The sequence below is a fragment of the Puma concolor genome, chromosome B2 (assembly GCF_028749965.1).
Source record: "Puma concolor isolate L17-30 chromosome B2, mPumCon1.1.hap2, whole genome shotgun sequence".
NCBI lineage: Eukaryota > Metazoa > Chordata > Mammalia > Carnivora > Felidae > Puma > Puma concolor.
Genome location: NC_141671.1, coordinates 102,353,592 through 102,376,780, shown reverse-complemented (window position 1 = coordinate 102,376,780; position 23,189 = coordinate 102,353,592). Strand labels below are relative to the sequence as shown.

At 45.4% G+C, this 23,189-nt stretch overlaps 1 protein-coding gene across 12 annotated transcripts in view; it reads left to right on the top strand.

Annotated features, from left to right (window-relative positions):
• FYN (FYN proto-oncogene, Src family tyrosine kinase) overlaps positions 1–23,189 on the top strand; it is a 214,445-nt gene that overhangs the window by 144,077 nt on the left and 47,179 nt on the right. For all 12 annotated transcript variants that reach the window (XM_086707615.1, XM_086707614.1, XM_086707604.1 and 9 more), the window contains 2 exons: positions 11,276–11,533; positions 15,450–15,546. In XM_086707615.1, the coding sequence (XP_086563741.1) occupies positions 11,287–11,533; positions 15,450–15,546 (344 nt within the window). In that variant the 5' untranslated portion in view covers positions 11,276–11,286. The remainder of the gene's footprint in view (positions 1–11,275; positions 11,534–15,449; positions 15,547–23,189) is intronic.

Below are 23,189 nucleotides of genomic sequence, written 5' to 3'. Positions count from 1 at the left end.
ATGTGGGTTTGGGCCTCGAGGTTGCAAGGCTGCGTCCCTTGCCCTTCAGGCCAAGGACAGCCCTATCTGATACCAGAATCTGCCAGGGGACAGTCAGCTGCTGTGCTGTCTTCTCTAAGGAGAAAACCTCAAGTCCAATTACTGTGCAAGACAACACGCTAAAAAATCATACTCTGCCTCATTCACATGTCAAGTGAAAACTCACTAGTGTTTACAAAATGTGTACTGGTATATAAACCACATCTTTGCGTTTCAGATTTGTTGACAGGATTTCTGTCTGGTGCCAAGTAGGTCATCAACACGTGGTCTAGTAACACGTGTTCCTCCCACACAGAGTGGCCACAGTTTGTCATTCCAGATGCCATTTTTACATGCTGCTGGGGAAGGCATCACTGACGGCCTTGAGTGAGTTCCACGCTCTCTTCCTCTTGCTTACGATATCTCCCTCCTTAATGTCCTTGCGTCTCTGCTGGCCCTCAGCTTGCATTCACAAGTGCAGAGCTCTTGTGCGGGCCTCTCTGACGCAGCCACCGCCTAGGCAGCCGACCTGGGCTCACCAGGGCTGAGGAAAGTGAGCTGAAGGGAAGGCGGAGACACTCATCACTCCCTTTCGGCGAGGAAGTGGTAGGGGGAGGCTGGCTAGAGGCAGCCGGCCTCTGTGTTCCCTTTGTTCCCATTATCACTGTCACTGTTGTTCCTTGTCCCAGTAAAGGCCACGGAGTTAGGGGCATGTTTTCTGAAGGCCTACTCTTATCAGCATTCACACCAAAACAGCTGCTGAGAAGCTTTGAAATTCTAAACCACTGCAAGGGATGCAAAAGTTATGGCTGCCAGTGTTACCGATTCCTCCTCGCAACTTGAGAAACTGCCAACATAAAGATCCAGGGGAGGGGCGGACGGGGTTTCATGTCAGTCTTCAAAGAAAAGACATCTGCCTCAGTGCCAAAAACACAATGCAAATGGCTTTACAACCAAATTCTCAGGGCAGTAGATTTTGATGGGCTCTGACTTCATAACCAGAGAAGTTCTCAGTGGAAAGGAGGTCTCGTGGGGACAGGAACACAAACAGGAGCTTGAGGGCAAAAAGAAGAAAGGCAAATTTTCCTTATTCAAAGTCTATTCTGTTTCTTTAAAGGAATGGATAGATCTTGTCGACTGGAACTGGTGAATTCAAGGGAAAGAGAATTCACTGTTTTCTGAAGGGATGAGGCCACATTTGCAGAATCATCTGGCAGGGAACCTCCACAGAGACTAGAAAGATTGGCAGAGAGGGTTTTTGTTTGGACTTGGAGAGCGAACCTCCTCAGCTTTCATTCTCCACATCGGTGGGCAGGGGGCATGGATGACGCCTGTTCACACAGCTGCTTTGTGCTAATGTGCTTTCTTGTGGCTCTGCCAGGTGACACCCTGACCCTCGGGCTCTGGGCCAGTTCAGCCCAGAAAGCCACTCTCTGCCACTGTGGCCCAGATGTGACACTGACCCTCCCGGTTCCTTTTGCCAGTTCACGAGAGGAAGCCCACATTTTTATTTTTGTCTTCCTCTAGTTGTTTTAATGTAACAGGGCCAAGGAGAGTGGAAAGATGCTTGACCAAATACCGACATCAGAAAGAAGCATCTTTGTTGTGTCTTCTATGTTCCTGAAAAATTTCAGGTCGCATAAACCAGTGTTGGTTACTATTCTATGCCCTGCTTGGATTGTGCCAAATTCTAGGGACGGGGAATTCTAGTCAGAGTCAGAAGTCAGATCATCAAAATGGCCAGGCTGAATGTTCCAACAGAAAAGGGTAAGGGCAATGAGAAGAAAAGTGAGAGGGAAGTACAGAATTTTTCTGCCTGGTAACCTTGAGTAAGTCCCCTTGTCTCCACCAACAGCAAGCATCCAGAGAACACAAATGCTTTGCCTCATTCTCACCCCCTTAGCACCGTGCCAGTGTGTGGTCTTCAGGCCCTTGCCCACAGAGAGGTCTTGCAGGGGCCTTAATAACCAGAGCTGGTGGGTTGTGTTCCAAGGTTGACTTGTTCAGAGCACGGTCATTCCGACTTTACTGGATTTCCCCAGGTACCCACCAGCTTGGAGCCTGAAGGTTCTCAAGAAGCCACTGATCCAGCCACCCCACTTCTGGTTCTTTTATCCCAGATTCTGCCACTTGCCACCTACATGGTCCTCTGAGTTGATTGTAGGTTATGGCTTTGCTTAATCTGTGCCCTTAATGAGATTTCTGTGGCTGCCCATCAGTGTGCCTTCACTGCCCACTTCCCAGCCCCGACGTTATGAAAACCCACTCAGAAATCTCTGTCTTTTGGGTGACTTCCATCTTTTAAACCTCCCAGGAGGAGAGGTTACTTCTTAACAGATTTTAGAATCAGCCACTCTCTCTCCCTCTCTTAATTCTTCAGTTCACAAAGCGTACCTCCTCAATGTGTGGTTGTGGTCAACTTACATACAAATTGAATCAGTGATTGATAAGGTTAAAGGGATCTTTCCTTTTTGAAAAAAGTGATGTATTCTCGTAAAATGGTGCTTTCTCAGTACAGAAAAATCTGAGAACAAAAAAAAGAAAAGAAAAACAGAAGAGAGAGCAGTCCCCTGCACACCACAAGCAAGCATCTTCGTCTTTCCTTCCAATTTCTTAGGCATTTGTCATATAGTCACAATCATGTGATCTTTCTTAATATAATACAAGCATTTTTCTGTATTACTAATAATTTTCTGTAAACGTAAGTTCTCATTTCTGTTTTACTTTACATTATGGCATGCCGTACAATTTACTTAGCCATTACCTTCTTGTTCAAGTTTTCTAACTTTTCAAATTATAAATACGTCATAGGACCTCTTCTCGTGTCATTTGTCAAAAAGCATCTCTTTAGCCCAGACTCAAAAAGAGCAGGCCCATTTTTAAGGTTTCTGTAACAGTATTGTTGGATTGGTTTATGAAAAGGTTAAACACTAGCTTCTGGTCTTCAATCCGCAGTATATGAGAACAGGCATTCCAGGGGACCTTCATCACTACTGGGCAGACTTCCTTTTGAAATTTTTGTTAATTGAGAGGTGAAAGTATCTCGTTAATCTACCCTGTGCTGCTTTGATTACTCCTGAAGGGAACATTTTCTGTAAGTTTCACAAGCTCTTCTTCCTTTCTTTGAATTGCCAATTAACATGCTTTCCCATTTACCTAATCTTAGGGTCTTTCTTATCTATATAAATTCCTTACATATTAAAATATTAACCCAAGAGAATTGAAAGTATGTGTCCACACAGAAGCTTGTGCATGAATGTTCGTAACAGCATTATTCATATAGCCAAGAAGTGGAAACAGTCCAAATGTCCATCAGCCCACGATTGGTAAACAACCAGTGGAATATCAGCACAGCAGAATAGTTTCAAGCCATAAAAAGGAGTGAAGTAACCGATTCATGCTACAAAGTGAATGGACCCTGAAAACGTTACGCCAGGCGAAAGAAGCCAGTCACAAAAGGCCACATATTATATGATTGCATTCCTATGGCAGATCCAAATAGGCAAATCCATAGAGAACTAAAATCATTGGTTGCCAAGGGTAAGGCTGAGAAGGAAATGAGGAATAACTGTTTAAGGAGTACAGGTTTCTTTGGAGGGGTAATGAGAATATTCTAGAAGTAGACAGTGGCAATGGTTTCCTTTGTAAATATATTTAAAAAAATTTTTTTATTAATTACGTTTATTTTTTTTGAGAGGCAGAGAGAGACAGAGCATGAGTGGGGGTGGGGCAGAGAGAGAGAGGGAGACAGAATCCGAAGCAGGCTCCGGGCTCTGAGCCGTCAGCCCAGAGCCTGACACAGGGCTCGAACCCACAAACTGTGAGATCATGACCTGAGCCGAAGTCAGACGCTCAACCGACTGAGCCACCCGGGTGCCCCGATAAATATATTAAAAACCACTGAGCTGTACGCTTTAAGAGGGTGAATTTTATGGTATGTGAATGATGTATCAATAAAAATAAGATAAAATGTTAATAGTAACCACAAAGGAACTTTTTTTTCCCCTCCCAAAAAGGGTGGGAGAAGGTCTGAAAAACTTGACAATCTGTGTTCTAATTCTTTCTGAACCCTCTGGCGTAGACAGTTACAACATATCCTTATTTTTTTTATCACCATTGCACCCTTGTCTTAGCCCTGAGATCCAAAGTGAAGTGACTGTAAGAAGAAAATGTTCTTTCCTCCTTCTGGAGCCTTTCCACAGTTTGGTGTTAAAACCTCATTTGGCCATTTGGGTTTGGGAACGGCTCCAGCTTTTCGTTGACTGCAGTGTTAAATCTCACCATTGGGGTCTCATGCTTCCATTTCTTTTGTATTTAAGTGTTTTTGAATCTCTGGGCACAGGGGGATGGAAGGTTTTACAGAAAAGAAAAGAGAACATGCCGGAGGGGTGTGAGCCACTGCTTCTCGTCTCGGGGGTCATTCGGACCAGACGGGCCGTAGGGGCGGTGGGGGAGGGGGCAGCCAGAAAATATTCTAGGTGCCAGGAAGGCGGTGTTTTTCCTGAAGTAATGTGATACTTGTGAGAATGCACAAATGATCTTCCAACACCACCTCTTCTCATTTCCAAAGCAAAGCTTCGATCTGATTTTTAGATGGGCTCCTTCCTTCCTCCCACCGTTGCATGTTGCCCCATCCACCCTGTGTATGTTCCTGAGTTCACCTCAGTCTTCTCACCTCAAAGATGTGACGTATTATTGCTCGTGTTTGGTGGGGGAGGCTCTCCCTCACGGCGCCACCAAGAGCAGAAATCTGTTATGTTGTGCTTGGAGGAGGCATTGCATGTGCTCTGGTTGTGCAGTAAATATGCTCCAGAAAGTTCTGCCTGTAAAGCAAATCATGTTTTGAATGCAGTAGGAAAGCTCACTTATAGCAAGGAAACCGGTGTTCGCTCACTCCTCCATGGTGTATATAAACACTCGCCACATCTAGGAAGTAATCAGGAAACTAAGGGGAGCTTCAGTGCATTGGCTCAAACGTTCATTAAGAACCACACCCCCCCCAACACACACACACACACACCACCTGAAGGAAGCTGGTGACTCACCAGGCCTGGCATGGTCCTGGCACCCTCACAGAGTCCACAGTTTTGAGGCAGCGTGTGAATGTGGGGAATGTGGCCCAGTCTCTGATGTCAGGGCCCCCGTTAGTCACACACATGAAGCTAGGTTCTGTAGAACCAGGGGGCCATCCCCACAGGCCTCTCCCTCTTCCCCTCCTTTTACCTCACACCCAAACCCTGGCATGGACCGGCCAGGAGTCCATGGGGCAGAAAGCAACTCTGGTCTACAGGCTCCATGTGCCAGCCATGGGATCAGTCTGTCTAGCTTCAGGTCCCGTCTCCACCCCTAACCGAGCTGCGGGCAAAGTCTCATAACCCTCCGTTCCTCTGTTGTAAAGTGAGGGGAAATAATACCTCCGTCTTAGGATTGTCATGAGAATTTAGTGAGATGGCATGTTCTAGTACATAGCATAGTACCTGGCTGGCAGAGAGCCCTCCTTTGATATCGGTCATCACTACCAACATTGGAGCCTTCATCTCAGTGGTGCCCATGCCACCAAAATATATACTAGCTTTCTCTTACTGTGTAACTATTACCACAAATGTAGCAGCTTAAACAGCCGCCATTTATTAACTCACAGTTCTGAGAGTGTGGGTATGGTGTGGCTGACCTCTCTGCTCCCAAAGCTGTGTTGACCAACAATATTCTGGAGTCTTGACTAGGGAAGAATCTATCTTCAGGTCCTTGTAGTTTTAAGACTGAGGTTCCCATTTCTTTGCTTTCTGCCAAGTGGGGACTGTTCTCAGCTCCTAAAGGCCACTCGTGTTTCTGGCCACATAGCCCCCTCTATCTGCAAAGCCAGCATTGGAGAACATCCCTTCCCTGGAATGCCTCTTACACTTTGTATCTACTTCTCCAGAGAGAGCCCAGTCCTTTTCAAGGGCTCATTTGATGAGGCCAAATCCACATGGGATAATTACTCTTTGTTAAAGTCAACCATGCCAAATAAAATAGACCAATCTTTAGACTTTCAAGGGATTTGTTTTCTCTATGGAGAATGTAGCGAGATACCTCAGGTTGATTCTTGTGGGTGTTTCCAATTTGAAAAGGATCAAGAACCCCCTGTCATGAATCTTCTATCCAGAAGTCATTTCCAGTACTTTCTGCCACATCTTCTCCTTTTGCCTCATGTTATTATTGTTGACCAGAAAAGGATGGTTGCTCATTAAACTATAGTTGTTGCTGTGTTCCCAGAGAAGTGTATGAGACTGTGCAGTTGATCTACAATGCAGCTTTGAGTTCTTTTTCAGCTGTCCCCATCTCCATTGCTTGTTTGGTTTCTAGGTGCCCTTCCTTGTTCCTTCGCTTGTGTTATGATTTTCACCCAGGCAAAGTGGAGACCAGCTATAGGGATGGTGAGGGATACCACCAGGAGACATGCCACCTGAAAGTACAGGCCAGTGTGGCTCCACCTGTCACTCTTCAAAGTCGGGGCAATCAACAGCAAGGATGGACTTCTGCCTCAGGGCTCTCACTTCTCCACATCCACCTGGCTTGGTTTCTGGTGCAAAAGTGCTCAAATTGCTGAAATTAAAATGGTTGTTATTTTCACCTCTCTTCCTCCTGCCATCTCTCCTCTGCCTTCAAGTTTATGTGTCTCAAGAGAAGGTAATTTGTGGGGCGCCTGGGTGGCTCAGTTGGTTAAGCATCTGACTTCAGCTCAGGTCATGATCTTCTGGTCCATGAGTTCAAGCCCTGCATCAGGCTGTGTGCTGACAGCTGAGAACCTGGTGCCTGCTTTGGATTCTCTGTCTCTCTGCCTGCCTCTCTCTGCCTGCCTGTCTGTCTGTCTGTCTCTCTCTCTCTCTCAAAAATAAATAAACATTTAAAATTTTTTTTAAAAAAGAGAAGGTAATTTGCTTTTGCAGACAACTGCCAGTAGCCTATTCCCCTTTTTGGTACATAGCTCTCGTACACACCAGAAATCTTCTCAGAAGTCCTGAGTATACAGGTGTTGCTTTATTGGTTGGCATACAAGGATGTGTGAGCTTATCTGTGTTTAACGTGCACTTAGCAAACCAGACTATGGTCTGTGGCATCAGTGAAGGGAATAGATGTTCAACCGGACTCATTCTGGATCAAAGCAGCCTATGCCCAGAGTAGTGGATAGATTCCATCTTTTATGGCGGCTTCAGTCAATCACCCAAGGGCTATATGGAGAAGGATTCTGAGGCCACATGTGGCATAGCACCAGAAAGTGCTGTGATCAGTTGACAATGTCTGCCAGACTCACACGAACAGGGTGTGACGATCCTTGGATTCTCTCTTCGACAACTCTTTCCTGAGTTGCGTAATGCCGTTGGCGCATACAAGATCCACAGGACTCAGGAAATTTTATGTAAATCGGGTTTTACTTGCATAATAGAAACAGAGCCCTTTAGTTTTGCCAAAGGATTGAAGAATGGCAGGAGTTAGGGGGGGCGCAGGGGGTGGGCAGCTTCACGGCTACAATCCAGACACCTCGACCACAGTCATAGGCTCTTATTGGTCAGAGTTCGTCAGTCAGTTTTGTCTAGGTATACAACACGCAGAGAATGATGGTCATGAGTTCATAGTATATGATTTACTTATCAGAGTAACTCCAGGGCCCCACTTTTGGGATGGCAGTATTCAGCGTTTCCCAGTGTCCCACAGATCTAGGGCAAGTCTGTTAGTACGCTATATGTTCATAATGGACCTACAGCCTTGGCCGTTGGCCATAAATGCCACACCACAGAACTGTATATGTGGAGAGGATGTTTTTATTTTAACTCGAATGCTCAGAGGTTTGCCTTGTGGCAAGGAGCCTGAAGTCATATTGAGTACGGCTCATGGAGCACCTTCTGACTCTTCCATCAGGAGATGGTTGGTCTGACTGCCCCAAGTGGGAGGAAGAAAACCACAAGTTCTTACAAAAATATTTTCATTGCAATTAACTTTTAATGTCTTGAGCCTGCATTTACTGACTTACTTTGGTTTCTTCATGTCTGTCAGTGAAAGGAAGAGAGTAAGCAAGATCCGTGCAGAAACATTTCCTACTCAAAATTGCACATACATGAAGTGGTAACAGAGCTGCCCCTTCTACAAAAAAGAATCATTTTCTTCCAAATGATTTTTGACTGAGTGTTGCTTTTTAGCATTCTAACCATTTAACAAATATTTATTGAGCTCCTGCAGCGTGCCAGGCACTGTTCTGGACCCTGGGGATGTAATAACAAAACCAAACCGAAGAGTATCCCGGCCTGCAAGGAGCTTACTATTTGTTTCCTTTCATTATTTCATAGAGTTATATGGACGGTATTAGTTGTTTATTACAGTGGTAATACCTTTTCTTAGCGGATTTTGAAAGATTGGTTTTTTCCTTAGTCCTGTTTTCAGTGGGGTTCTGATGTAGCATTTTGTTTTGTTGGAGTTGGAAGAGTAGTTTGTAATGGGAGTTCTCATTGGTTCTAGCTTCTTTTCTCTATCCCAAGGAGTAAGCTTCTAGAGAAGAATCAGCATTTCGTGTCAGTTTTTTCAATGGCTTCCTTCTACTTAGAGTGCCTATCATTCTGGATTGCATGCCGATCGCACACATGTAAGGGAAACAGCTGTTATGCTGTTTCAAAGATATAGATATAAGTTCTTTCTCCTTCATAAGGCAGGATTTCTTGACCTTGATGCTGTTAACATCTGGGGCCAGTTAATTCTTTGTTATTGGAGGCTGTCCTGTTCATTGTAGAATGTTTATCAGCAGCATTCTTGGCCTCTACCGACTGGGTACCAGTAGTACCTCTTATCCCTGAGTTGTAACAACCGAAAATGTCTGTGGACATTGCCTAATATGTCCCTTGGAGAGTAAAGGGGGTGGGGTGAGGGGAGTGAAGTCACCCCCGGCTGAGAACCACTGGTGTAAATGATGTGCTTCTGTGATTCAGGTCTTACATCTTCTAATTATAGTAGATCACTGAAATCCCTGAAAAAGGCGCCTGGAACAAGAACTGTCTTCTGTCTGACCTTTGAACTTTCTGCCATGAAAGAGTTAATATAAAGCGAGCAAGATATTTATCAATCTTATGAAGCAATAGCAACAACAAACGATGAAATTCCTTCCATAAATCATGCCTCGGACAGCGTTTGCATTTCCTATTGGAAATTTGTTAAAATTGCATTTATCTACCATAAGTTAGCGTGTTGGACACAGTACACTGTAAGTTCATCTCGAATGATTTACGTGTAAATGTGTTCCAGATTTGGTGATCTCAGCTCAAGCAGTAGGCGGCTCATTTCCAGACGTTTCCATTCTCAGGAACTGACATTGAATTCAACTGAATTCATTGAATTCAACTGAATTCATTGAATTCAATAGGTATTTATTGAAATGTGTAATGTGAGAGGACATTAGAGCAGTCCGATGCTGCTTTCATGACCCTGTTCCCCAGAAAAGCAGTGTTCAGAACAGTGCCCCCCTCCACCCCCCACGCCCTCCCAAGAGTCTGTATCTGATGTGGCACTCCCCACTTTGGATTGCAAGATACTAAGAAAAACTGGCTCTTTCATTCTCCTCCACTACTTCAAGTCCCTTCCATTCCTGTACCAGCTTTGCCCTCCCCAGTGAACACGTGTAATTACACATGATGCCATTGTGTTTCTTATTTGAGCCTTTGATTTCATATGGGCCACTTTTCAGAGTTGTGGCAGGGCCATCCATTGCATGTTGTACTTACCCCCATCAACTTGACAGGGTATTATAGTCCAAAGTAGGACCATTCAACCAACTTAACCTTGTATTTCTGAATCCTCCTTACTTGTCACACATGCCAATAGATTCAGAACTGCAAGGTCAAGTGCTAGTGTAGGCCACTGAGAGAAGGGTTGGTCTTGATGCAGAGAGAAAGGGTGAAAGAGAAACATACTGGACTGGAGAATCTTCACTCATTTGATTGCTGTTTATTGAAGACCTACCACATGTCAGGCACTGCATTATAGCTATGACAAAAATGGACAGGGCCCTGCTTTGGTGGAACCCACAGTCCACTGGGTAATGAGACAGGTGGACAGACCATGTTCCAATATGGCGCAAGAGGTGCCATGATGGGGGAAATCAGGATGCCGTGGAAGCACTTAGGAAGAGCATCACCCTAGATGTGGAGGGTGGGTACGGGGGTCAGAGAAGGCTTTGCAGAGGAAGCGGTCTCACCTGGAACATGAAGGCTCTGTTGCACCTCAGGAAAGAATGTTCAAGGCCATGTTCCAAGGCCTGAAGGAGAGCAGAAGAAATGGAACCTTTAAGGAACTGAGAAGTTTGGCATGTTTAGATAGTAGGGCATGAGACAAGGAGAGTAAGAAGTAAAAAGGAAACAAATCAAGTCGCTTCTCAGGATTCTGACTTGAGCAAGTCAGTCACTGGTGGTGTGTGTCTGAGATGAGCACAGGAGAAGTAGATTTGGAGGAGTGTGGGATAACGGCAACTTGAGTTTTTAATCTACCACTAACTCTCAAACATGGGATTGATTTTTTTTAATATTTGAAAGATGTCAAAAGCTAATGGAAATTGGAAAAGTTAATTAGCAGCTGTAAATGATTTTGTTACTGTAGGCTATGATGACATCCTGCAAATATACTTGGACCTCTTAGTTACTGGCAATTTTCTTTTTCATCCGGCAACTATTTCCTAATTTTGATACATATCACTCTTCCTGCTTAAAATTTACCAAGTGTGTGTCTCAAGAATGGGTACCCGTGAGGGAAGAGGTATGATGAGCTGTTGTAGGAGCTGTGTTCTGGCTTTCCCAGCACTCCTCCCTGCTCTTCCTTAGATTTTTTTTGGGGGGCCATGATATAGGTTTTCATTCTAATATTGCAAAAGCTCACTTTATAGAGTGTACACTATTCTTTTAGGTGACTAAAGAAAAGCATAAGAAGTAGTATTAGATTATCTTTAGGCAGGTATGTAGTGTTACAGAATTTTAAGGGGTGTAGACCTCATTTGAGGGAGTTGCTGCCTCGTGACCGTACTCTGGGTGGATCCCATCACCCAGAGCACGTGGGGAACAAATGTGGTTGTCAGGGGCACCGAGATTGCTTCTAACCATAAAGTCTAGCCGCTGCTTTTCTTCTTGTCCCTTACAGGCCTGAAGCATCCAGGGATGAGCCTTATAAATGATTCCTCTTTAATCCAACCACCCAGCAACTAAGGAGCATCCAAGTTCACATGCCTCCTTTTTGTTTCCGGCAGGAATTTAGATAATGGGCTGTGTGCAATGTAAGGATAAAGAAGCAACAAAACTGACGGAGGAGAGGGATGGCAGCCTGAACCAGAGCTCCGGGTACCGCTATGGCACAGACCCCACTCCTCAGCACTACCCCAGCTTCGGCGTGACCTCCATCCCGAACTACAACAACTTCCATGCAGCCGGGGGCCAAGGACTCACTGTCTTTGGGGGTGTGAACTCTTCATCTCACACTGGGACCTTGCGTACCAGGGGAGGAACGGGTAAGAATCGAGCTGTTCTTAATTCTTTTGACAATTGAACATCTGTGTTCCGGTCAGCTCCCTTTGACTAAGGACTTAGCGTTAAGTTTTTCATCAGTCTCCACCCACCTGCTGCCAGATGAGGGGCTGGAAAACAGAAAAAAAAAAACAAAAACAAAAAACACACAAAGAACATAAGGCTTGATGGGCAAATGAAAATGCTGGCCACAGTGGTATGAGGTGACCCCCAAGTGCTGCTCTGTGCAGATCCTGCATGGGTTAGGAGGTACAGCTTCCACTGAGGTACTCTCTGCCAACCAGTGGTCTCAAGCTTGGCTGGCTGACTCGGAATGACGAGCAGCTTTTCAAAATACTGAGTCCCAGCCAAGATCTTTTGAATCAGAAGCTCCAGGACTAGATCTGAGTGTGTATTTTGAGTTCTCCAGATATCAATGCACTCCTTCCTCCCAAAGCCCAGTTAGGAGCCACTTTGCATGGGTAGAACCTTCTCCCTCATCTTCCTGATCGTCAGCCTGCCTGTCACCTTCCAGCTAGTGGGAACATTTGGCAGCATTAGTTTTTGGCCATTGATCTTCATTAATTCTTTCTGACCTTCCCACCACCTTCCATATGACTGAGTTTACCAACCCTCAATTGTATCATGTATCTTGGGGCGCCAAATCTTGGGGCTCCTGGGTGGCTCAGTCAGTTGAGCGTCCAACTCTTGATTTTGGCTCAGGTCATGATCCCAGGGTTGTGGGATCGAGCCCTGCATCAGGCTCTGTGCTTGAAATTCTCTGTCTCTCTGTCTCTGCCCCCTCCCCTGCTTGCATGCTCTCTCTCTCTCTCTCTCTCTCTCTCTCAAACTAAAAAAAAAAATTTTTTAAATAAAATCTTATGTATCCTTAAGGGATCCTTTTCATTTTTTTTTTTTAAGTTTCCTTCTCTTTCCCACCACAAGACTCTGTTTTACTGCCATGTACATTTGCTGACTTAGCTAATACTTTGTAAAATGTCTGGCATACGTTCTCAGACATATGTTTTGCAAAATATTTGTAAGTTATCTCATGCATCCTTAGCCTTCCAAATCTTCTCCCAGCATGTGAATCATGGTAACTAGATATTAGACATTATTCTAAAATTGTTCTGTTTATTGCAAAAGTTTAAGGAGATATACATCAACCATTATGCTTTTGGCTTATTTGGGAAGCGATGTCTTACATAAGGACCCACTGTGCCTTTTTACCTGGGGAGTTGGCACTACTGAGGCATTAGCAGGGATTTTTTTTTTTTTTTCCTCTGCATGCAACAAGGCAGTGTAGTTATATCCAGGGGACCTGACCCAGAGCCTTGGGCATTATGTCATTGTGTTGTAAGGGATCCAGCTTTCTTTTAAGGTAGGCTTTGCATGAGTGAATCAATGTTAGCACACTCACCCATCCTTCCTACCTTCCCGGAAGGTACCTGGAAGGAAGGAGGCATTCTATGGAAGTCTGTCTCTGAGGATGCAGGAGCAAAAAAAAAAGGGGGGGGGGAGGGCCAAAAATGCACTGACACACACTTCCTGTGCCTGCTGAGTTCTTTGCCAACCAGACTGAATTCTACTGATGCAGACATTGACCTTGTTCATTCATGAATGCTGGGTACGAATCCGTGTGCCTGCAGGTATCATTCATAAAGTCACTGGAGGGGATACTTGGCATTAAACATGGGAGTCTATACTATCGTCAGGGACAATATATATAAGAGACCACCTTATAAAATTTCAAAGTTCAAACATGGCACTCCCAAATGTTGGTAGATTTTTCTGCCTTGTATTATTTTTTGTTTAAGTTTATTTATTTATTTTGAGAGAGGGGAGGAGCAGAAGGAGGGAGGGACAGAATCTCAAGCAGGCTCCGCACTATCAGCCAGGAGCCCAACGTGGGGCTCTGGGGCTCTAACTCATGAACCGTGAGATCATGACCTGAGCCAAAATCAAGAGTCGGACACTCAACCTAACTGAGCCACCCAGCTTCCCACCACCCCACCCCACCTCCTTGTATTATTGGGCTTTCTTACATGTGCAGGTCTGTCTCTCCACCACTGCTTTTAGTGCTTTAATGTCTGTGTGCCCCGGTGACCTCCTTTGACTCTCCCCTCCACCCTTAGAAGATAAAAGTCCCAGTGAGAATTTGCAGGCTGATGCAGGGAGAGAGAGGGAGAATGGAAGTATCCATCCCCCTGTGCCTTGTCTTCTACACAATGGAGCTTGGGTTTGTTTTCAAATTATGTAACAAAAGGAATCTGTTAACGGAGTGTTCAGTGAGAACAGGCATGACCTACAGGCTTCCACTTCTTTGTTTAAGCCAGTCTTCTCTTCCAACCTTTCAAAGAAATCTAAAGTTGCCAAACGAGCCCTGCTGCTGTGCATGGTCAGACCTTCTGAATACCAGTTCTCCTACTGGGAAACCCCACTTGGGATGAGGTGGAAAGACAAGCCCCCACCTCCTTCTCTGGTTTTTGAGTGGTCCCACAGGCACATCTGTTCCCTTGGAACTACGGACACAGCAAAATGGCAGCTTGGTGAAGAATGGAATCCATGTTGTGCATTCTTTAGACCATATCAGGTACTTTGAAGTGTGTGGACAGCAAAGTAAGAGAGCAAAGAGCAGAGAAATGGGATGTATTAGTTAACGATTGCCGCATATTACCACGAACTTAGCAGCTTTAAAACAATACATACTTACGGTCTCACAATTCCTGTGGGTCAGAAATCCAGGAATGACTTAACTGGGTCCTCTATTTCAGAATCTCTCACCAGCTGCGATCAAGGTGTGTTGGCTGGGCTTTAGTCATCTCACAGTCCAACTAAGAAGGATCTGCTGCCAAGCTCATATGGTGTTGGCAGGACTCAGTTCCTCGTTGGCTGTTGGCCAGAGGCCACCCTCAGTTCTTTGTCGTGTGTGCCTCTCCGACATGGCAGCTTGCTTCATCAAAGTGTTCAAGCCAAAATGGCAGTTCAGAGAGTGGCTAGAAGACAGAAGTCACAATCTTTGGAAGCCTAATCACCTGTGGGACGTCCCATCACCTTTGCCATGTTCTCTCGGTTAGAAGCAAGTCACTAGGTTCTTCCGCACTCAAGGCAGGGGGATGACACAAGGCCATGGATACCAGGAGGCAGGAATCACTGAGGAGGCTATCTTAGAATTCTGCTTACTATGTGAAGGAGGTCCTAGGCCAGATGGGATGCTGGCCATTTCTTACTATTGATAGCAGACTTCTGCAAAGCAGAAAAGGCCTCTGTGGGGAGTCCACCAGATGAGAAGACCTAGGGCGGGCATGAGGAAGGGTAAGTACTATAGGTCAATGCAAGGATAGGCAAATTTGTGATAGGAGAGAGGGAGTGCCCAGAGCAATAGCAGATACCAAGAGCAAGAAGACATCCTCTTTACTGGGGTGAACATTTCTGGACAGGGTCTTCTCAATCCCAGGCTGAGGAAGGAGTTTCCTATCTCATTCTATATTACTGTTACACCATGGGAAAAGAGTGATCTGTTCCTGGGCTCCTGAGAGGAGGAGAATTTGTGTCAGATAAAAGGTGTCTGTAACTGCTGCAGACCTCTGCAAATGTGAACCATACCACCACTGCTGCCCCTTCGCTGTGGACATGACATTAATATGTGTCTTTTCCCAAGGACTCATTCAGAGGCGCATAGAGAAAAGTGCACCTTCAACTCTAGGTTTTAGTCGGATCAAGTAATGCTTCCCCTACAAAGACCGAGGCATACATTCAGCCCCGCAACTCTGGTTTCACACGTGAATTACATCGCCGCATCCTGTTATCAGTGCCGATTAGATGGAGGTTTTGAGAATGAGACTTCAGTGAAGATTTAATTTCTTGGAATTACTTTCCCCTTGTGTAATAATCTCTCCCCTTTTGATTTCGTGTTGTCAGGAGTGACCCTGTTTGTAGCCCTTTATGACTATGAAGCACGGACGGAAGATGACCTGAGTTTTCACAAAGGAGAAAAATTCCAAATATTGAACAGCTCGTAAGTTTGGAGAGGGAAGGGGAAATATGCGTGTCTTTCAGGTTGGGAAGGAATACTTGTGTTACCAGTCTGTGCCTTTTCAGTACCCGAAATGCTAAAAGAGCTCTTGCTAAACTCATTGATTTGTGGCAATGTAACTTAAGAAATGAAGGGTAGACGAACCAGGACAGTATTTTATGGCTCTGGGGTCCAAGGAGCTTTTTGGAGGATACCGTAGTAGCAGAGTTGGTGTTTGGGGTTTAAAGGTTGGCCAAGATCCAGTATCGCCCTCTACAGAGCTGCATCCTCACACGATTGGCACAAAGCTTGGCTGGCCGTTCGCATTACCCTCTCTCTGCCTTGAGGGTTTTTTGGTTTTTGGTTTTTGGGGTTTTTTTTTTGCATCTTACAAGTTGCGCTAGCCGAGCCCTCACTCACGGCTGGCAACAAGTCCCTTCTGTTTTCAAAACTGCTAAATGCTCCGATTGGAGAAGCCTGTGGAGGCGTCTCCCCATAGTGAAAATTTGCGAGTGACTGAAATCTTTATGAGATGGGAAGGAGAAGCTATTTTGCCCACTTGTGAATGGCTGCAATGTGTGCATTTTAAATGTGACCAGTAAGAGCAATAGTTAAACAGACAGTGGGGAAATGTCAAGGGTAAGAGTCACTCACTTTTCAAATTGTACGTTTAATACTTCCACTAAGAAGAGTAACTATAGGTCTATATGGCATCATATGTAGGGAAACATATTTCCCTGTACTTTTTATGTTTAATGTTTATTTTGAGTGGGGGGAGGGACAGAGAGAGAGGGAGACAGAATCTGGAGCAGGCTCCAGGCTCTGAGCTGTCAGCACAGAGCCCGACACAGGGCTCAAACCCATAAACTGTGAGATCATGACGCTTAACCGACTGGGCCACCCAGGCTCCCTTTCCCTGTAGTTTTTCAATATTGCCTCCATTAGGTTAAGGCAGTGTGCCTGCCAGAAAACTTCAGGCTTCGAAGAAAATGATGGTGTGGTGGTGGGGGTACCTGGCTGGCACAGTCAGTAGAGCATGCGACTCGATCTTGGGGTGGTGAGTTCGAGCCCCACATTGGGCATAGAGTTTACTTTAAAATAAATAAATAGATAGATAGGAGAAGGAGAAAAAGGTAGCGTGCCGTCAGCAAGTCACTGTACCTCAAGTTTCCCTTGTGAGTGCTCCCAAGTGACTGGGGAAGATTGCCACTCCAGGGATGAGGGCCCACCAGCACGTTCTCCTATGTCGCCAGGGCCACGTGCTCTGGACTCTGTCCCCTGAGCAAACTGTGACGGCAGAAGGATCGGCATGCCTGGCTCTTTGTCTTTCCTGAGAGTTCGAGCGAAAGGAGTGGGAGGTGGGCCAGTGCATCCATGTCCCAGAAGAGAGAGGCGGTCCTTGTAACAGGAAATTCCCTCAGGTGTCAAAACCGCCCCCAACTCTCAGAATTTGCCACCCTTCAAGAAGGGCAGGAGCTGGATCCTTCTTCCCACTGGGGGCCGGTAACTCTTCCGGACATGAGAAGACAAGGTCTATATAGTAGCCACGGGTTGTTGGGGTTTCTTTTAATTATCATGTGTATTGTCATCATTAATGGGTGTGGGTAGGTTTTTGTTTTTTTAAACTATTCCAATACATGCAGAAAATTCCACATAGTGGAAGTGTGTGTGGCAGCGGTCACGCAACAATGTGAATGTCCTTGGTGCTGCTCAACTTCACACTTAAAAATGGCGGAAATGGTAAATTTTGCTATGCATGTTTTACCACAGTGTTTTAAAAGCGTATAGTTTGCTGTATTTTCGCAAACTGTATGTGCCTGTGCAGCCACCGCCCAATTCAAGAAGAACATTACCTGCCCTCTGCAAGCCCCGCCCCCCTCATAGCCACAGGAATTTTTTTTAAATAGCACACAGTTGCCATCTGTTGAAGGCTCCTGTGTGCCAGCCATGAGCAGTTGTCTGAGCTGTGTCTCACGGTCCTCGTTTGACACACGAGGAGCCGGGGGGCTCAAGTCCGGGAGTTGCCCAGGTGCACAGCAGAGCGAGCAGGCAGCTGAGCCAGGGGTGACATGTGGCGATGGCATCCTGAGTACAGTGTCAGGTTTGGTCGTGGAAAGGCCCAGAGACGCCGCTCAGAGGGGACCGAACCTTTCAAGATACGTGAAGGTTGGGAAGGCTGGCTGCGAGGTGGGGAGAAGGGAATTTGGCTTTGATCTCTTCCGATTTATAGGAGGATTCCTCATTGCTAGTTGGATTCTCAGATGAAGCCTTCTTTTTTTTTTTTTTTTTTTTTTTTTTCCAACGTTTATTTTTATTTTTGGGACAGAGAGAGACAGAGCATGAACGGGGGAGGGGCAGAGAGAGAGGGAGACACAGAATCGGAAACAGGCTCCAGGCTCTGAGCCATCAACCCAGAGCCTGACGTGGGGCTCGAACTCACGGACGACCGCGAGATCGTGACCTGGCTGAAGTCGGACGCTTAACCGACTGCGCCACCCAGGCGCCCCTCAGATGAAGCCTTCTTGTCAGAGTCTACTTAGTGTGAATTCTGAAATACCCACCACTTCCCGTCCCCATTCTGTGTAATGTTCCCTCAGTCCCGAAGTTGGCCAGAACTGTTAAGCAACCTGTAAAAGGTGAGAACTAAGGAGGAGTAGGCAGGACCACACACGGCTCTTCCTCTGCAGGTTTTCTCCACACTGCAAGGGGATCTGTGCATCAGATACATAGGCCACTTGCACAGCCGGTCCTTGCCAAAGTCACATTCATGGTTTCTTCCTTTGTTAACCTGGATAGGATCTACAGTGGCATTCAGTTAAAATTTTGGAGAAACATTCCAAGAAAATCCAATCTATCTCAATCAGTATTTTACGATTTGCATGCATGGCCTTTAGTGTTTACGGGTTCGAGCCTCTGGCCCTGTTCTCTTAGAAGAAAGTATTACAAAGATTTTTTTTTTTCCCTTTAATGGTCTTCCTTCTTGCCGGTGGAATTCCTCAACCTACATGCCATTTAAATGCCCTTTTTCAAGGTTATGGGGGAAAAGATAAGGTTCTTATAACAAATGCAATATCTTGAAGTCAAGGGTAATAACCGGGAAGGGGAAATCATGAAGGACAAACAAAGCAATAATACAGAACCAGATGGCTTGCGTCTCCTTCCCCCTCCGCCAGCCTCTCCCAGCCTTTGGCTGTCGTCCGCTGAGAGAGGATGGGGATGGCACCCCGATCTCCCTGGGGCAGCTGCCACACCTAGCGTGTGTGCCCTCCCACTCCTTCCCCTGTCAGGGGGCAGAAACGGGAGACGGCAGGGGTGGTCTTTGGGTTTTCAAGTGCATGAACGGGCGTGTGCATGTGCACAGAGCCGGTGGCGCTGCTGCCCGGCGTGGGGGCCTCGAGTGCATGAACGCGCGTGTGCATATAGCCGGCGGAGCTGCTGCCCAACGTCGGGGCCTCGAGTGCATGAACGCGCGTGTGCGTGTGCACAGAGCCGGCGGCGCTGCTGCCCAGCGTCGGGGCCTCGAGTGCATGAACGTGCATGTGCGTGTGTGTGTGCACAGAGCCGGCGGCGCTGCTGCCCAGCATCGGGGCCTCGAGTGCATGAACGCGCGTGTGCACAGAGCCGGCGGCGCTGCTGCCCAGCATCGGGGCCTCGAATGCATGAACGCGCATGTGCGTGTGTTTGTGCACAGAGCCGGCGGCACTGCTGCCCGGCATGGGAGCAAGGGTTCTTCACTGACCTGTTATAGGTGCTCAGTGTAGTGTATTTGGACATGGTTAAACTTGAACCCATTTTCCAAAATGTTTAAATTCTTCTATTTTATACCCCATTTTCACATTTCACGACTAGTGATTTACCAGCTAGAAACAGTGACTCTTTAAAATATAATAAACATGTTACACAGACTGGAATAGTGCCTAGGGTAATGACTACTTTCTTTTCATCTTGGTAAGGAGAAATCCTGGTTTAGAGCCCTAGCAAAGCATGTGATAAAATTGTTATGGATATGCTCTCTGACAGTAAGATGGCAGTAACCAAATTTAGAAAGAATACAGCATTTATAATAGAAATGCTTCCGGGGCGCCTGGGTGGCTCAGTCAGTTAAGCGTCCGACTTCAGCTCAGGTGGTCTTGCGGTCCGTAAGTTCGAGCCCCGCATCGGGCTCTGGGCTGACGGCTCAGAGCCTGGGGCCTGCTTCCGGTTCTGTGTCTCCCTCTCTCTCTGCCCCTCCCCTGTTCATGCTCTGTCTCTCTCTGTCTCAAAAATAAATAAACGTTAAAAAAAAAAAAAATGCTCCAGAGCTCAACAGATCTAGCCTTACTTGTGTTTGCCAATGCCACTTCCTGGCTGCATCAGGGCTCTAGGCTCTTGGGACCAACAAACCTTATAAGCAATTTTGGGGATTGACAACAGGCTCTATTAATAAGTCTTTAAACAGGAGGAATAGGGGCAGCTGTTATAAAAACTCACAAGTTATTCTAGACCAGAGCCTGATAACATTAAAGAAAATCTCACCAACTCTAAAGTAATGAAATATCTGAACTGTAAGAACTGGTTTTTTTTAAGTGCAGCTTTAATAATGTTAATTACCCACAATAATTCAAGAAATAAAAAGTAGCATAGTAAAAATTCTGTTTTCCTAAATCAAGGTGAATGATTCGTAAAGAGTATTATTTATCGGGGCTCCTGGGTGTTCAGTCAGTTAAGCGTCCAACTCTTATCTCGGCTCTGGTCACGATCTCACGGTTCATGAGTTCAAGCCCCGAGTCAGGCTTTGCACTGACAGTGAGGAGCCTGCTTGGGATTCTGTCTCTCCCTCTCTCTCTGCCCTTCCCCACTTAGGCTCACACTCGCTCTCTTTCTCTCTCGAAATAAACTTTAAAAAAAATTAAAAGAAGAGTATTATTTATCTATGGGTGAATTGAGCTTCTAGTGTATTAAAAAGATGACTTAGGGGCACCTGGGTGGCTCAGTCAGTTGAGCGTCTGACTTCGACTCAGGTCATTATCTCACGGTTCATGAGTTTAAGCCCCTATCGGGCTCTGTGCTGACAGCTCAGAGCCTAGAGACTGCTTCAGATTCTGTCTCCCTCCCTCTGCCCCTCCCCGACTCACATTCTGTCTCTCGTAATAAATAAACAAACATTAACCAAAAAAAAAAAAAAGAGAGAGAGAGAGATGATTACTCATTTGCTCAAAAGATTTTTTTGATAGATGCTTTGAGTGTGTACCAGCCTCCCTGGGCAAACCTGTGAGGCTTACTACACAATACATTGTTTCCTTGTCACCTCATATCTCCTCTGATGGAAAAAGTGACCCTAGATGGCCTAGAAAAAGAGAAAAGGATTTTATCTTTCTCATGAATAACTGAAAATCCCTGTGAGATTAATGGAGTCACTTCAGAGAAAATCATGAATTCCTGATACATGACTTTAGAATGAGCCCATAGCTGGATTCTAATCTGTTCTAAACTATTTAGGTGCCAGCACCAAAATGAGATACTTAATGCTGGCTTTGAAATGGAAATTGTAGTTGACCCTTGAACAAGGAGAGGATTAGGAGTGCCAGCTCCCCCCACTTCATGGGGTGAAAAATCTGCATAGAGGGGCACCTGGGTGGCTTAGTTGGTTAAGCATACCACTCTTGATTTTGGCTCAGGTTATGATGTCACAGTTCACGAGGTCAAGCCCCACATTTCTTTCTGTGCTGACAGTGCAGAGCCTGCTTGGGATTCTCTCTCTCTGCCTCTCTGCCCCTCCTCTGCTCACGCGGTCACTTTCTCCCTCTCTCTCTCTCTCTCTCACTCTGTCTCTCAAAATAAATAATTTTTTTTTAAAAATTGCATATAACCTTGACTCCCCAAAAACTTAATTTCTAATAGCCTACTGTTGACTGGAAGCCTTACTGATAACATAAACACTCGATTAACATACATTTTATGTTTTATATATTATATACTGTGTTCTTAGAATACAGTGAGCTAGAGAAAAGAAAATATTAAGAAAATCATAAGGAAGACAGTACATTTACTGTACTGTTTTTATTGAAAAAAAAAATCTGCACATAAGTGGACCTGTGCAGTTCAAACCCATGTTGTTCAAGGGTCAACCAGACTTGATTCATCCCAGATCGTCTGGATAGGACTGGGCTTGTCCCAGCCTGCAGCAAAATGTATTGGCTTCCTGCCCAGGTGACATTTCCCTGTACCCCACCATTGATACTAGACTTTCTTCATCTTAATTTAAATCATTTGGGGGTGCCTGGGTGGCTGAGTCAGTTGAGCATCTGTTTGGCTCAGGTCATGATCCCAGGGTCATGGGATTGAGCCCCAAGTCAGGCTCTGCACTGACTGTGGAACCTGCTTAAGATTCTCTTTCTCTCTCCCTCTGCTCCTCTTCCCTGCTCAAGAGCACACATGCTTTCTCTCTCTGTCTCTCTCTGTCTCTCCCTCCCTCCCCGTCTCCCTCTCAAATAAGTAAAATGAAAAAAAAATATTTTTAATTCTATTAGAACTAACTTGATAAAGGTTATCTTGCAGTAAAAGATAAGCTTCTGCTGAAAACTCTTAATTTTTTACCATTTTGGAGCATTTCCCAGGTGTCGGGTGTGGGGGGTAGAGACAGAGAAAGAAAGAAAGGAGAAGGTGGGGAGATAGTGGGTATTGTTTTTTTATGATGAAATGTCTCCATCTAGTGGAGTTTCAGAGCAGTGAACATTGTCACCATCTTAGTCTCCAAAGCCATTTCTTTTGCATGTGTTCAGAGAAAAAAAAAAAAATTCTACATATGTTCCTAGATGATATACTTAACAAGTGCATGTATTTCTTTTAGAGGACACAGAAATGAAGCCAATGCAAACTGTTCAAACATTAACATTTTAATTTCATGATTTGAGTCCAAAAGGCAGAGGAATGAAAATAGGGGAGCAGCACGAGAGTAAATTCCACACAATCCGTAAAGATCCAGCTCTTAAGTCGGGTGGTTGATGCACAGGTGTTCATATACACATATATTCTTTGGTACGTGTCAGTTATTTCCTAAGAAAAATCTGGACACAAACTAAATTTAAGATTTATTAATAAAGGACTTCCTAAGGACACCTGGGTGGCTTAGTCAGTTGAGCATTTGACTCTTGTTTTCAGGTCAGGTCATGATCTCCCAGTTCGTGAGTTCGAGCCCCACATCGGGCTCTGCACTGATAATGCAGAGTCTGCTTGAGATTCTCTCCGTCTCCTCTCTCTGCCCCTCCTCTGCACGTTCTCTCTTTCTCTCTCTCTCTCTCAAAAATAAATAAACATTAGATAGATAGATAGATAGATAGATAGATAGATAGATAGATAGATACATAGGACTTCCTACGTATGAGAACAGTTATCTCCTCTTTTGGTTGATTTATCTGTTCACATTTGTTTAATAGGGTGAAAAGCCTCTGACAGCACCCCATTTTCTCATGGGCTATTTTGTGTCACTTGTGCCACCGAACACTCCCCCACAGTCCCACCCAGAGCATATGTGGGCTTGTCACCATTGGCAGTTTCATTACTTGCTGTCTGGGGTGGTTTCTTTCTTCCCTGACTGTGGGCTTTGACAGAGTCCAGCCACAGTGATTTTAAAAAAAGAAAAAAAAAAAGTCCTGGGGTTCCTCTTG